Source organism: Stegodyphus dumicola, chromosome 9 (genome assembly GCF_044657685.1).
Source record: "Stegodyphus dumicola isolate Sdum_Otavi_A_Nest chromosome 9, ASM4465768v1".
NCBI classification, from domain to species: Eukaryota; Metazoa; Arthropoda; class Arachnida; order Araneae; family Eresidae; genus Stegodyphus; species Stegodyphus dumicola.
In genome coordinates this window covers 132,765,870-132,782,782 of record NC_140776.1, presented here as the reverse complement: position 1 = coordinate 132,782,782, position 16,913 = coordinate 132,765,870, and the positions used below count along the sequence as shown (strand labels likewise).

The window sequence follows — 16,913 nt, the reverse complement described above, 5'->3', positions numbered from 1 at the left end:
GCAATTTATCTATGATTATAATGCAGTAAGATTAACGTATTTATATTATAATAAGACTGACAGAATTTATTGAAAGACAAAGCAATGCCTTTTATAACGAAATTACTTGGAAGTAATAAATAAATATTATTTTTGAGAAAGAAATTTTATAAAATGCAAACAAGAAAACATAGTATAATTTAAAAAATTATAGCTTGTTAATTTTGCATAAAACAAATGAAACTGCTTTCTGTTATTGCCAATAAGGATTTTAACTGTTACAGTTAAAAGACAGAATCTTTCTTTTACACCTTCAGGGATCATATATCTCCCAGAAAATTCATAATCCATTAAGGAAGTATATCCCACCACCTGGGGATATAAAATATAAACTTTGTGAGCAGTAACTAACATACTTTGATAAAGATGACAATGCAACATTTCTTATTTTCATTTATTATTAATAAAGCAAGCATTGACAAAAAGTAATTTGCATAGATCAATATAAACAAACAATAAAGTAAATTAGATAGCGTGCAATAGGCCACAAACCAAATGCGCATTTTCCGAGTTGCAATAAATTACTCTTATCTACAAGGGGGCAATATTTTTGCCAAATAATATTTTAAGCGGTCGGTCTCCAGTTGAAAGTGCATTATCATAAATAACGGTAGTATTCATTTTAAGTCTGAAAATGATCTTCTATCTCATTTTCTATTCATTAAGCTGTCGATGTTTCCTAAAATAAGTTAATTTACCACCACATTTCTAACTTTCGTCATTTATATAAAGCATTTTAAAGTGCATCGTTTAAAAAGACAAAGGAAATGTGACATGTTTTGAAGCGGCACGTAGATTTGTCAAAGAATTTAATTAAGTCGTCTGAGACAACAATATCTAGAGTCAGAAAATTTCACGAGATGAGTTAGGACTTCCATCAACTCATAATTATCTTGTTAACATAAGGTAATCCTTGCAATATAAGTAAATTCTTCCTTTGAAGGTAACTCTTATATCAAGGCCAATTTTGTAATGCTTTTACATTGTAATTGGTCTTAGTAATGCATGTATCAAGGAATTTATTGTTAATAAAGCTGTACTCAAAGAGGGTAACGATTTCTATGCCAAATTTCACAGATTTATTTCCTTAACTACATCCTAGTAAAATACAGGTGACAGGTGAATGCAGGGCCCGGACACCCGGACGGCTTAATATGACAAATCGGGTGTCGTCCGGTACCCGCACCTATTTAGAACAACACAACCCTGGCGACTTCCTGAAAAAATACACTTCAAAAGTTATGAAGCAAAGTATTTATTAACATCTTAACTGTTTTGTTCTGAAATTTTTTCTATGTGATACAGTAGCAATGCAGCCATAATTTGTCTTTGAGAACATGGACATTAATTAGCGGGTGACATAATCACATTAATAACGAATAATTAAATGATAAAATTATAAAGAAGCATATAATATAGTTTAAAAAGTAAAGGCAGAAGAGCTAAACACAAGTTTACGAATCCCATATAGAATATTTCCAGCTGGTGTTTTGTTCGTGAATAAAAAGGACATAGCACATAGGCAAGACCTATATAAATGCAAAAGGCATAAGGGCCTAGATTTTAGGACAGGGCTCAAAAATTTCTTACAATCGTGATTGCCACTGATGAAAGGAATAAAAGTTGGTGTTAAGGACCCCTGGAAAATGCTCTGCTTGAGGCCATAGAGAGTCTTATTTGGGCTCTGAACATAAATTTGTTTTAGGATTATATGAAATAGCGAACGTCAACATACATATTTATATTTCCAAATTTACATCCAAAAGAATATTTATAAGGTATTTTTCGAAAACACACAATAAAACATTTGGATTTATCGGGAAGATTAATAAAATTTAGTGCAGTTCTTCCAAAATAGTATTTCTCATTTTTTGTTCCAAATTTGTCCAAATTCATTGTAGCGTGAAAATATTTTTTTCTACAATTATAATTAGAAAGGGGATCTTATAAATTACTACCTCCTGCCCATGCCCATTTTATAATAAAATTTTATCTTGTCACAATTGTGATCAGTGGTTCTATACATTAGTGTTACTGCGGAACATTTTGCAATGTAGTGGCCTTAGAAATTATAGTTTCCTCACATTTCGTATAACTAAAGAGACTTAAAAAGTTCTTTTTGCAGATACAATGAAATTTGAGATGCTAAGCACTTTGTGGACACCTGCCCACTTATAAAAGATATATATAAAGTATTTTCTTCCTCCTTTTCGCATGCCTTGATGGCGTTAACAAGAAGTACGCTCGACTCGTTTTCGGGAGGTCTGGATTTCGAATCTCAGATTTCGATCACTGCCCATTTCTCAAGCTACTGCATCGATATAACCTAACGACCCTAGAGATATAACGAAAGCATTTTATCGTTAATAGAACTTTAACGTCGAATTGATTTTATCAAGTCAAAGGAAGAAATGTATTTAAGAATGATTATGAATTGTATGGATTATAATCTATCTACAGTGGGAATTTTAATTTAGTGTGTGTCCTTTGTTTGTACATATAACTGAGAAAGCCTAATATATGTAACTGGAAATTACTAATAATGCCAAAGGGCCACCTTTGGTCAGGTGGGCGGGCTGCTCCACATAGGCTAACAAACACGAATTTTTTCTTATATTATCCTCATAATATCCTAACAGAAAGCTGGGAAAGAGCATTTATGATGTTTTCTAGAACTCTAGATTAGGAAGATTATACAAAACTCCATATTATAAAATGAAAAAGCATAAATATTTTTCGCAATTTCGATTACTTCTTTTAATTTATGTCACTTTCTTCATTTAATTAATTATATCACACAAACATTTAATTATTATTTTGGTAAATACTAGAAAATATTTGGTAAATATTAGTGAAGTTCATTGTAAAATATTCTGATAAAATTACTCTTTTAACAATAGAAAAGAAATGTTGGAATAGTTTTTGCGAAGCTTGTTTTCGTTGTTAAAATTGTCAACATTGCTTTAGATTACTTAAATTATTAAGTCTTATAGCATGTTTTTAAAATTCAAATAGAGTTGTTTCATTTTAAGCGTTATTTTTAAAGAAAGGTTATACTTACGGAATCTATATAAATGCAATGGATGTGGCAAACCATATGTATGCATATATATCGCAAAGAAGACAGTTAGGACTTTCATTCCTCTGATGACATCAAACGCGTCACCGTCTACGTTACACTCCAGCAATTTTGGTATACTCTGGCACAGAGATAACCTCGAAAATAATCCAAAAGTCTTTGCACATTTTGCATTTTGGTCTAAAATGAATAAAAAGCTAGTATTATAAAGCTAGAATAAAATTAAATTCGTATTATAAAAATATCTTGGAATAAAACTAGTATTTTAAAGTTAAAATATTTTTAATTGATAAACAATTCGTAAAAGCAGTGAAAATATTTGGGAAACAGAGATAAAGAACTATCCGATGATTTAAAAAAAAATAAAATTCCGTAACAATACCGTGAGATTTATAAGCAAGAAAACATTCGAATGGTTTCCTCAAAATAATATAAATGCAATTTAATCAAATAGCGCAAATAATATTAAAATAGTGAGCTCTTTTTTCTAAATTGGTATTTGCAAATTAGCTTAAGAACGTTATATGCGTAAATTTTATGTGAACATTATAACTTCCGTATTAAATGGTACTAAAGAGTTTAACCATAATAGTTATCTTGATTATTTATATATCTCTGTCAAAATGTGCAGCTACCTGGCATTAAATTTGTTAAAACGTTTATCTTTCTGAAAAATTATGCTGTTGAAAAGATCTATCTAATAGTATATTTGTCATAAATTTCCGTACTATAGATTAGCTTATAGTAGGGTTGAAAGACATTTATAGAGTGTAATTATTTCATTCCCAGAATGCATTTCCTCGACGACAGCATTAACTAGTTTCATTAAATACAAATTTTAAGCAATTTTCAATCTTTCCTTTAATTAAGTTTTTTTAAATGTACACAGAATTTATGAAAGATAATATAATATTTCAAAAAAGTATACCGAATCTTACATACATCAATTACATTAAGGCGATATAGACCAATAGGCAATACAATATCATAGATCAATTACATCATATATACATTAAGGCGATATACACGAATGTTTTTCTCAAAATCGTTATTTTCTTAAAAAATTTGAAAAGTATTCATACTCTTTGAAATAAATTTTCTGAGATTTTTAAATTAAGGCTATAATCGTTTAATTTCATTAAAACAGTATTAAAATACGATATCTCGTACATCACGTTCTGAGAGGAAAATTTGGCTAGAACCAATTCCAAAAATAGTCAAATAATATTTTCAGCACAACACAAACATTCATCTTAACATTAATATCTTACTATTTATTTTTAACTTCCTTACAGAACCGAGTGAATAAATGCATTAGATAGTAGTTTTTGGTGTAAGTAAATAACTGTATGAAAGTTACATATTTTTTACGATAATTGCAGCCAATTCCTAGAAAATCTTCTATGGAATCCAAATTCAATTGAATCCAATAACACAAAAATTCCACATACGTTGCTGTCATATAACTTAATCTTTCCAAAGATTGGCTTTAAGCGAATACTTGAAATTGTTATTTCCAATGAAGGTGATGTGAAAGTTCCTAAATATCAGAGATTTGATAAAGCTCTTTGAAACTCGCTAAACTACACAGTAGAAATTATCAAATAAAATATTACACACAATATAATTTCTTTCTACTTCCTTATACAACATAAAGGTAGTATTATATTTGTGAAAAATTTCAGGTATAATATTTCAGCAGGAATGAGACCGGTCCCGAATCAATTTTGGACAATTTTTTTGTTTGACGTCTGTAAGTACACACAAAATAAAGGACTCGAGTTTCTGAAACGGATTGTAAAATGGATTCAAAAGGGATTTTTTCGTGATACATGTACATACGTATGTATCTCTCATAACTCAAAAAAATTAGGTAAGGTAGTGTAGGTTGAAATTTTGCTTATGGGACTGCTACAACACCTAGTTGTGCGCATCGGCAGTACCAAACCGTATGTATATATTTACGTATATTACGTTTACTTGCTTCTGTTTCATTTAGTCCTCCAAATAGGTGGAATTTGACTGTTTTCTAATTATTGTAACACTCATTAAATCTTCTTCTTTTTCTGGCAATCTTTTTTGTACGTTTTTAGCTCAGTTTAATTTTAGGAAGAACTCGAGTCGGACGCAGGTATGTTTGCATTTTTTGTAAGTTTCATTTCTTCACAAATTACTCTGCCTTTTGGTCTTAACAGGACTTCTCTTTGTAAAGATTATTTCATTAGGGTAAAGTTTTTATTTTTAGCGCCAAGGGACCTGCCCTTAATTTGATATTTTGGAATTTCAGGATTTACACTGAAGAATTTGTTTGTACATTAGCCTTAAGAGGCCACTTTGTATAGGATGTTTCTTTCACGTTTTAAATATTTTTCGCTTTAAGAGTACAAGTACTATTTTAGAGTTTAAAATTTATTACTTTGATGTTTTAGAATTTATTACTTTGATATTTTAAGACACGCAAACACGTCGCGAAAAGGGACAAATCTACACGTATTCAGACGTTGTTAGTTTTAGATGAAAAAGTAAATAGATTACAATGAATGCCGTTTTCAGTCTCAATATATTTGTTTGCATGCTTTTGGTTTAATCAACTTGGTTGAAGGCTTCAAACACTTTTCCCTTGATAAGTTATGTTTGAAGCTTTGAACAAGGAGGATTGAACTTGTTTTTTATATGTACAATTTTTCCTATTTTATGTAGATTGGATAGGATATTTCGCGTAAATTTAATGATTTGGCTTTGGTTTATTGATTTGACATTATTTTACATTTGATAGGATTTTCAAATGTACTTTACAGCTTTTGCTAGGTTTTTAACCTCTCTTTTTTAAAAAAAGCAGCTCAATGCGCTATTTTGACCGACTAGGTCTCACGTATCTGTCACTTTTTTATACTGTTACTATATCGTGTATATATATATATATATATCTACTCACACGCGCACACAAACCTCTTTCCTATTCGGCCTTTATTTTCGCAGTCTTCGGTGGTAGTCATATACTTACAATTACAAAAGTGTGTTAAATGATGAATATATTCCTGTTTTGGCAATGTAAAATTAAAAAAAAAATAATTTTTAAGAAATAACAAAATCTGAATTTTAATGCGATCTTCGGGTTTTTTTATTTGTTCTTAGGAAAGTTTTCTTTTTCTAATGAAAAAGTAAAATTATATGACGTTTGATTCCCATACGACAAAAAGTGAAAGGGATATTTTATTTTAAAATTTGCAATTTTGATGTCATTTTCAATTTGTCTTGAGGAGTCGATTAATTAAGTTAGAATAATTCGCGGAAATAAGTTTAAATGAATTGCAGCAAAATATGTGTATTATTTATATGTCGAACAATGAAGTCATGTGATGCCATCATCAGAATTTTTTAAAAAAGTGACCATTTCGAAGCACACGAAGTCTACCTACGTACATAAGAGGAAAATATTTTGATCAATGAGTTTATAAGCAAGATGGATCTAAATGATTTTTCGAAAATCTCAAAAAGCTAAAGGTATTTCTCCCGCCTTCATAGCATGCCTTAGTGGTCATCAAGCTCGGCGCGTATTCCAGAGGTCTGTGGTTCAAGTGTCGACGACGGCATTGCTCGTTTTTCTAATCTCTTCCTTAGAAATAACCTAATGTCTTTACAAAGCATCTGGAAGCCAACACACTCTCCGAAATTTGATTCCATGCCAGATCACCGGTGCTTACCTATTGTATTCAGTCTACCATTGGACAGGGCAAATGCAATCCGCACTTTTAATATCAAATAGAGTAGAAAATGAAAATGCATATGATTTGTAGATAGAAAAAGTTTTAAGCAAATTTTGTTTGTTTTACCTGGCTTGTCTGGGCTCATGCAGTCAAAACAAATATTGATTATCGTTGCTATCACTATGATTGCCAGAAAAAGTGCCAAAATGCTCCTGAAAATTTGAAAAAAAAATCATTGAAATTTTATTTTATTAAATTAGTTCTCACATTAGAAAATAATGCAAGAAAAATTGCTGTTTCATTCAAATGCTATTCAAATATTCATGTGGAATACGTTATTCTAAGAACTGATTTCAACTTCTTTCGTGCAATTTTTGAAGGCATTAATTTATGAAGTTATAAAAAATAGATCTCTTATTTCTAGAAATGCGGACTAAATCTCAGTAATTGTTAAAACGTTCGATGAAAGGTGTATATCTAGAGAATGCATATTATGATTGTTATTGACAGATTATGAGGAAAATAGAAACTTTAAACAGATATGACTGGGAAGCATTTTAACTGGGAAGCATTTTTTTATAACCTTAGAAGAATAGCTTGTAACTGTATATGAGTATTATGACTTCAAAGCCGATTGCTTGCTTTTTAAATTTTCTTGACGAAAACCGTTGCCTTGAGCCAGATTAAAAACTTAGCAGAATTTGTTGATAAGTTAAGCATTTTGAGCCAGTGTTAACGATTCTCAGTAAAACGTGTGGTCTTAGACGCAATTAAATAATATTTTATTTAGAAACAATTTACAAAAATATTGTCTTTGCATCCAGTTCAGGTGACTTATAAGTTTTGTGCAATAGTCATTTAGAGTAATCTTTGCAGTGGAATAGAATAAAATTAGCTGTGTCTATTATTAGCTGTGCTACCTGTGTCTTTTTGCATCGAGAATTTAGTTATTCTGATGGTGATAACTCATCCAAGGAATCAGTGTATCATCTAATTAAACTTTTAATTAAGCTAATTGGATTTATCTTAGGCGCCAGAGAGGTATTACACCATTTTTAGTCCAAAAAGGCAATTTGCTCATAAGGACATATACTTTTCGACATTTTGCATTGATTCACTTTTCAAAAAGTTGCCACCAAATATTATCGCCCTCCTATATTTAAAGAAATCAAATAATGAAGAATCTGTATAAATGTATGTATGTTGCTCGCATTGTGATAAAACAATGGTACCTAGCGTCAACAAATGTTGAATAAAGTAATCCTCCTGCGAATATGGGCATCTGGAACCCCAAATTTGAAATTTCGAATTTGTTTTATTAAATATTTCATATTTTGTAAAACTTTAACGAATTTTGGATTAACAAACTCAATAATTTAAAAGCGAGCAATAGCAACACTCTACGGGGGAAAAACGTTTTATCTCCAGCGCGCGGAACTGTGTATTGGAAATTCTAAAGATAGGCTCATTTTAAAGTTATTTTGCGACATTGCTGTTGAACTGAATTTTATGGTTCAAGTGCAAAGAACATATTTAATAAATAAAGGTAACACACGAAATGTGAAAAAAAAACGCCCCTTTGGACGTAATTAAACATCTGAAACCTTTCAGATTTTATATTTTTATATCTACTTTGGTTATATTAAACCTTACAATGTTTAAATATTTGTAAAATATATGGAATATTTGAATGTCAAATAGGAGAGCTCTGTTTAATTAAATTCTCCCATTAATAAATATGTACGTAAGAGTCTTAATACCATCGAGTTTTATTGAGGGTTCCCAGGAATTAATTGAATATGTTCCCGGTAGAATACCTGTCTCAAAACAAAGAGAAGATTCTGGGTTTTAGCCTATGCGCGGGATTTACAAGCATGTCAGGAATTTTAAATCTAATTGCATGTTATTTAATAGTGTAGTCTTTCATCTGAAAATCTGATTTCAGTGTTCGATTTTAATTAATTCGGAATCCTCATAAAGTCTTAACGGTTCTGCCAATAATGTAATCTTTTAAAAAGGTTACTTATATTCATAACATGAGATGGTTTTATATTAGTAGCATTGGCTATAAATTGATTTATTTTCAGAAATAACAATAAACATTTATATACGTATATATGAAACCAATTTCTAGATATGTATGAACTAAAAATAAAGTAGTCAACCGCAAATCTGAAAAGAAAATTCACTGTTAGATATCCATACTGATATGAATACATAAAATACTCACGATAAGCTGTAGAATGTTCATAAGGCTTTTAAATTTAATTATAAATAATTTAAATAGAAGAAGTAAATTAAAAAATATTTACCATTGTCTACAGCAGAGAAAATTCTTGCATTAAAAGCTATCGTCTCCAAAATATCCGAAAGCCCCTTGCTGTTATTATTTATAATAACATTTTCTTATTAAGACACAATAAACAAAACTTCCTTCCGTTTCACGGCTCATAATTCATTCATCGGTCGAAGGGAATTCTTGAGATTCTGCTCTAAAAAAACCGAACTTTAAGTCTGAAAAGTATGTGTTAGCCTATTTGTTACCAAGAATTTCTTTGCACTTGTACTCTTTATATTTTAATTTTTACAATTGTTTCTAAATGTTCTTTACTGATGAATTTTAAGTGTCTGTGTTGAGCAAATTTAAACAATTTTATTTATTTCATCGCTTTCCACACAAGTAAGCTTTAGCTCATGAATTTGGCTATATTTCATAGAATATTAAATAAATGGGTTTAGATATCCATTATATCATCACTATTATTTTGATTAATTAGTTATATTCTGCTGCAGGAAAGAAAGATTATACAATTCTTTAAGGCGTATGAAGCATATTTATGCATACTACGAATCAGAAAGTAGTCGTGGTTTTAATTTACTAAAGCATAAAATTGCTAACTATAATTCTCTTCTTTTTATTTTATTTATCTTAAATTCTTCAGTCGGCTACTACATATTATGCTTTAAAATGTTTAGAAGATCAAAAATGTAAAGTTATCAATATTTGTAACTTACAGAATTATGAACTCATGCGACTGATATTCGAAATCAGATTTGGATTCGCATCGTTTCACATTTGCTGGGAAATCCACGTCTTTTGTAGCTGTAAAATAACATAATAAAGAATTAAAATTGGCTAAGAATAGCGATTCACTTTTTAGCTGCAGCAATAAATGCTCCATACAAATGAATCGAGTAAGTAAAATTATGTAAAATTAATGCACTTTGCATGTTTAATTGAAATCGAAATTTCATGGCATTTTGAAGAATAAAACTCCCAAACTCTAAAATTTATGAATGAAAGCCTTTCTTCTTTCTTTAAACATATCTGATAAAATTTTAACTAAACTATCCGATATTTAAATTTGCCTTTAAATTTTATCCCTATTGTTAATTTTGAAGATAGACTGTTTGTAATGCAATTTTCGCGATTTTATATTATGTTATTGTTAGGATATTTATCATCCATTAAGTTAAGAATTGCTTTAATACAAAGCGTAAGAATTCTAATTCATCAATCTCATGTCTGCCATATTTCTAAATCTCAGAGATATTGCCATTCGATGAGACATCATAAATTCTTTAATTTATATTTCAATCTAAATTGTGCATTGTACAATTAACCCACCGATTCAAAAATATATGCATGTAATAATACAGAAATGTCTTTGAAGACAGATTATGCCGCGTGCTATAGAAATACTTGGAAGTAATCATACGCTGTAGATGTAGACTGAAGAAGTGGCAGCCGCAGCATGATTTAAATATTTTCTTCTTATTAAAGATGACACACACTTTTCAATGTACCAATACAAAATTACTTTACCGCATTAAGTGGGCCTGTTTCTTAAAAATTAAGTCTGCATCGTTACATTGTAAAAATATAATTTTGAACAGAGAGCAGAAGCAGCAAGCTTGTTACTAAGAAAAGGAGAAGCGAAAAGTGACATATCTCACAATCGAAGCTTAATTGAATGATTCCAGAAAGGTTTTGGTTTCTAAGTTTTGACAATCATTTCCAGATTAGCTGCACCATTGTATTATGAAAGTGATTTAGAGAATAAATATCCAAATTATAATGAAAAATGATTGCCAAGAAACATATTTACGCTATCTAGTCCGATGGAAGCCGTAAGTAGCATCACGATCTTTTCTACAGAAGTAACTGGCGCTAAAGTAATCTAACGCTAATTTGTGCTGGTATTGCACTCATGTATGAAGAGCTGAAGAAACATCGGAAAATATTCCACCAGTAAATTTTAAAGAAAGATGTCTTATATGAGATCGTTCAAGCAATTGGTAGAATGTATAGTCATTTTAAGTATTTATGTGCCATATTACTCAAAATATTAATGGAGAATCTTTCCTGATGGGCATGTAATCTCATGCCATGTAGACTGCCATGCTCCCAAAGAGGGACTATAAGAATTGTAGGTGTTAAACAGCCCCAAAAATGCAACCATAACCTCATCATTGAATAAAACATACAAACATAAGTCAGGATTTTTTGGAGCCTGCTATACCTACCAGGGTGTAAATTTAACAAGAAGAGGATAATTATCTTGAACTCTCTGAAAATCATCAGGATATTTTGCTACTTATCAAAAGAATTTAAGCACAGACAGAAGAACGGGGAGAAACCAATTGGGGAAGTATTGCATATAAAGAATCAATCTGGAAACTTAATTTAACATTAAAATACCGCTTGATAACTATGAACAAGTTTAATAACATTTCATTCATGATTCTATCAGCAATTTTAAGAATTTGTACAAGGGTAGTTTTTTTCATATTCTATTCATATGAAAATAACTGAGAGTTAAAGCCAGTAAGTAGCACGTTGTATAATGAATCTGTTCTACGAAAATGTCAGTTACAATAAAGGCGTTTTCCGGAATTTTACTAGGTAATTAATTTTTGTCCATTTCCGATCTCGGTCCAGAACCGTGAAAGTATCTTATAAATTCAGGGAGTATTCGTAAAACCATTTTTGGGAATGCTAAAAATTTACTAATTTAGAAGGTACAAAGGATTTAGGCGCACTATAAACTCACGCTTTCACAGTTTTCCAGTTGAATTTTGGGTATATATTTTCTCAGGCTATATTTGTAGATAAAATTTCAGTTAGCTTTGAAAAATCCAAATATCTTATCCAAATAATCTTAATCCAAATAATGTTGGTTTGCGTCTAAGCTGTTATTGTCTTTTATTCACATCTGTCTGTAATTTTATGGTCGATGATCCGAGTTTTAAAAAGTTAAATTCTAGTTTGAAAATTCTGAAGTGATAACTTCTTCCTTTACGTAGGAAGATCTTGGAAGTAATACATGACATTGTCATTTTACGGATCTACTATTCTGTTTACTTCTGGTTGACTGATTGTCATTGCTTGGCTGTGACCTCGGCCTTTTTTTTATTTCTTACTAAGGTTGCAGGAATTTTTTGCTCTTTTATTTTCACCAGACTAAACTTGCTTCTGAGATATCTCGTGTTCTTATTTAAGGAAGACTTGTAATTGTTTATTAGTAGCACAGTGTTACGAAATATATTTACTGCCCACTCTTTTGTTCACTTTAATATTCTTGCAAACAGATACATATAATGTATATATGTGCTTCTTAAACAGCATATAAAGAAAGTTTAGCTGTGCTTTTACTGTGTTGTTAAAGTGTACTAATATTAGGGTGCAACTCGTAAAGTAGAACTAATACGTTTTGCAGGACACTTTTAAACCTACCTCAAATTCATTACGCAGAACGTTCGTAGTACAAAACTCTGTTATCCGAAGCACTACGGTATTGATTTTCTTATGCTGATGTTGCCTTCTTTGCTATAGAATTTAGTGTCCTTAATTAGGATTCGTTAATTAATTTCTTCTAAAAATTTATAAAATTAAACTCCCCCTTTTTCGTTATTGTCGCTTGTCAACGCATTTATTATTTTAAAATTTAGGAAAAGGAATATTAATGGAATCTAACAAATAATCCCTCCTTTATTTAATATATTTTCAATAAAATTTTGTAAGTCACTTAAGCTTAGCTGAGCAAAAAATAAGAAAGAGAAAAAGAGCATATATCATCTTTACTTACCGAGATTAATTAAGTCTTGAACATCATATTCACTACAAGAGGATGGCATGCAAAGTCCCAAGCGAAACATTACATGATCAGGATTTGAACGGATGTCTCGAAGAAATCCCAAGAACTAAAGAGAAAAACGAGTATATCAAAAGAAGTTCTTCAGCATGATGCTAAATCTTTATCTCAGAAGATAATTATTTTAAATATGAAGTTTTATCTTAGCCTACATATCAAGTAAGAACTTTTTAAATTTTATCTCATTCATTAGATTGTAAGAAGCATGCAATGTAATAAAATATTAATTTTGTTACAATAACATTTAATTTATTAAATTAGGAAGTACTTGATAGAAATTTATTTCATATTTTTGCCCATGTAAGCAAAAAAAAAAAAAAAAAAGATTGATCGAAAACATTTTTCACTGTATGCAAGCAGATGAATGAACCATTCAAAACGAGATAAATTTAACTAACAAAATGTTTAATGCTGCTGGCAAATTTAAAGTTAGTTTGGATCATTGATTTCTAAATGTACCTGCATTTACGACCACATTTTGAGCGTGTGCAATTTTGTTACAATCATCACAATAAAATGATTGATTAGAATTTAGGTAACTGAATACAAGGATGGCTTTATTGGCGACATTTGGCCATTACTAAAGATTAGCATCTTCATTCAGTGCTGAAAATGTTACCATTTTCACTGGTCTTTCGCTTTTACAACCGTCGTCAAACTAGTATTTCTCCGAATGTCTACAAATAAATATTTTACAGAAAATCACCAAACGAAAACGCTTTTAGGGAAGATATTCTTAATATGTTTGCTAATAATTACACAGTTATACACTTTTAAATTACGAAATGCAACTTAAAAAGCAGCTTAAAATTTTATGTTAAGATTAGCAGTTTAATATATATTACCGTTCGTGTTGTAACCAAAGAATAATTGTTTTCGATCTTTTTGACTTGGAAATCCTTCAGAGCGTTTAAGACTGGTTCAGGAGGTTTGATTTCCAGTAAACAATATTCCCCAGTCCTTGAGGTGTCAGTAATCTCTCCTCCTCCAACCACAACATTTAAACATTCATCATAATCTCCTAGAGCTGTAGACGTACCTTCTAATAAGCCTGCTGATGGTTTTCCATTTGAATCCAACACTAGAGTGAGTAAAAAACATTCTCAGTAAAACATTTGAACATATGAACATTTGAACTCTGGAAAATATTAAATATGAGTAAAGAAATACAAAGGTCAGTCACAGTGCACAATCCTCTCCAACTTATTAATGGTAAACAGAAGATAAATGCACTTTTTTAGGTAGAAGAATTTGTTCTTTGCTACCTAACCCATATCTATTTATTAGTTCCGGTTACAAAAAGGTACAAAAGTAAAGGGGACACTAGAAACATCACCATGGATCGCACGGGTCACTAACCGAATGGAAAAGCAACTCTTAACATGGGGCCCTGAGTTTTAATCGGTGATCTTGCATGGAAGAGGTGATAAGCTATTGTTGGGGATAAGACTCTTTCAAAGCATGAAATCAAAGCAATATGTATCGATGGCTTTGACATGGTGATTGGAACATCCGGGACACATATAAGCATTCTGTACCGCGCCACGCGTATAGGGAGAAATTCATGCTCGTGATTGGATACGGCTTCTAATGACATCCTTTCTTCTAATGACGCCTTGACTTTGCTTGGCTCGAAAGTACATGTCCACACAGTTTGTTTTCATTTTGATAGCAGTACTGAAAAGTTTATTATTATGAAGTGCGTTGCATTTTTGTTGCAGACTACACTTATTTCAGCACTGTAGTATGATGAAGTTAATATAAAAAAATGTAGTGCTGTTTTTTCTCTAGAGAGGAAAATCTGTATTTCTTTTAGTGCACTAACTCCCCAAATGTGTATTTATGTTAAATGCAGAGGTTTTAAATAAATGTATTCTTGATTTAAAAGCCTTCATATTAAAGATTTTGTGATTATTAATTAATTATTCATGCTTATTAAAAATAGATTCTTTGTAGATGCAATATCCGAAAGCAAGAGACAAGTCAGTTTTCGCAAAGAGCAAAAACGTTGGGAGCTAACATAATACACATATGTTATTTGTAAACAGTCTGAAAAGTAAAATTTATTTTTGACGTTAGACTACTATTGGAACACAGAAATAGAGGTACGTATGTATAAATATAATATTTCCCATGAATATGTACTTTATGAATATTGCCCATTTTTTAATGCGTAAAATCTCATCACGTATACCACGTATATTCTTGATATCTTTACTCCCCCATGAAGGTATCCCCTTCTTATGCAGATAGATGTAATAAGCAAAGAATCCCATAACGCAAAGAATCAAAATCGCTCTTTTTGCTCCGATGATTCATGTGTATAACCGTTATAGCATTTTTCACATGCGGCCACGAAAAATGCGTCGCTTGAGACGGCTTGAGACGAACCGTCTTACCGCCTTTCCCGAGCTACTCTACCGTGCCAGTACCTTTAAATTTGCATAACTTCGAATTTGAGTTAAACATCAGATATAAGCAAAGAACGATAGGATGGGATTTAAGCTAACTGTTATAACTTGAAATCTAACTGTTAATTTATTTCTGTGTAATGAATTAAAAATACGGTTAATTAAATTAATTCCGGTTTCTTTTCCATAAGAAGATCATCTGAAAAGGTAAGATTTTCCCGTTTATTCTTGATATCTTAGCGACCGATATTTTATTCTTGAATATTTTCTGAATTTTAGTGCAAAACCAAATTAAAAAAATAATCGCAATATCATTTACAAACGTTTTACTCTCCATCCCAAAGAATCAACAATGTTTCCCGCTCAAATTCAGTCCTCTAAAAATCTTTAAAATTATAAAAATAGGAAAGAACAGTACATAAAGAACACAAAGTTATTCAAAACATACTGTACTGCAAAATGAAATGAAAATATGCAAAATAATGAAAAAAATTAATAATATTCTAAATACCTAACTCACGTCATTATAAAAGAAAAATAACAATACAATGGCCAAATAATGCTTGAATTAAGAGGCTTTTCAACATTTAAATTTCTCAAGGAACAAGCTTTGCGTTTTAAATATACGCATAAATATATATGTAGTATTTTAATGCGTAGTAGGAATCCGGTTCTGTAACAGCTTTCGATAGTCAAGTGGAAAGGCAAGAAGATTTTGACACAAATCAAGACCATCTATTCAATCCCTGACTAATTACCATCTTTATTTCTAGGCACAGTAAAATCATTCTTCGTAGATAATATACTTTTTTATCATTAACTATTACTCATACACACAGGTAAAAGGGGACGACATCAAGCAGTGCAGCGGGGAGATTTTCAGCAGTGACGGAAGCTAGGAAAGGAATGACGTAATTACCTGTGAGCGGTATTTATACCTAGTAGATGCAGAAAGTACTAAGCTGTGATTGGTTATTTTTATTTTAGTTACCTTTTTCAATCAGCGTTATGTAACAGGAAAAGATCTCGAATTAGGGATAGCAGATAAATTTAGGGGAGAGAACACCGAATCTAGAACAGTTAATTTTGAGGTCGCCAGTTATTCTTAAAGCAGCCATCGTATTTTGTTATGTCTTACATATATATGTATATATAAGATAAAAATAGATAAATATACCCCTATATATTCTAAAAATATTTATACCTTTTCCTAAACTGCGTCATTTCTAGAACAATTCATATCATATGACTTGCATAAGGCTGAGGACTTTGCTAATTTCGAGCATAAACCGAAACTTTCTCTTAATAGTCTGCCATAATGGATAACTACACCCATTTGCTTGTAGTTCTCTTGCCGTTAAAAACCTGGCATGCTGCCTTTCTTATTACCACCATTAGTATCAAAAATGTAAATGTTCTTCAATAGGCAGGATTAGAGTGCCAAGTGAATTGTGGCCTCAAGAAATAAAGATGAATATTTAATTTGCCTCGGCTGCCAATTTTGCTTTTCAAAATGGATCAA

The 16,913-nt window shown here is 30.9% G+C and overlaps 1 protein-coding gene and 1 long non-coding RNA gene across 2 annotated transcripts in view; one reads left to right on the top strand and one right to left on the bottom strand.

Moving 5' to 3' along the window:
- LOC146995490 (uncharacterized) overlaps nt 1-16,913 on the top strand; it is a 378,021-nt gene that overhangs the window by 212,866 nt on the left and 148,242 nt on the right. The window lies entirely within an intron of this gene.
- Nucleotides 1-16,913, bottom strand: part of LOC118205181 (nose resistant to fluoxetine protein 6-like) — an 89,984-nt gene that overhangs the window by 52,230 nt on the left and 20,841 nt on the right. Inside the window, exons 2-6 of the mRNA XM_085824131.1 lie at nt 13,826-14,061; nt 12,915-13,029; nt 9,841-9,928; nt 6,952-7,037; nt 3,101-3,298 (exon numbers count right to left, since the gene is read on the bottom strand). Coding sequence (XP_085680257.1) covers nt 3,101-3,298; nt 6,952-7,037; nt 9,841-9,928; nt 12,915-13,029; nt 13,826-14,061 — 723 coding nt within the window. The remainder of the gene's footprint in view (nt 1-3,100; nt 3,299-6,951; nt 7,038-9,840; nt 9,929-12,914; nt 13,030-13,825; nt 14,062-16,913) is intronic.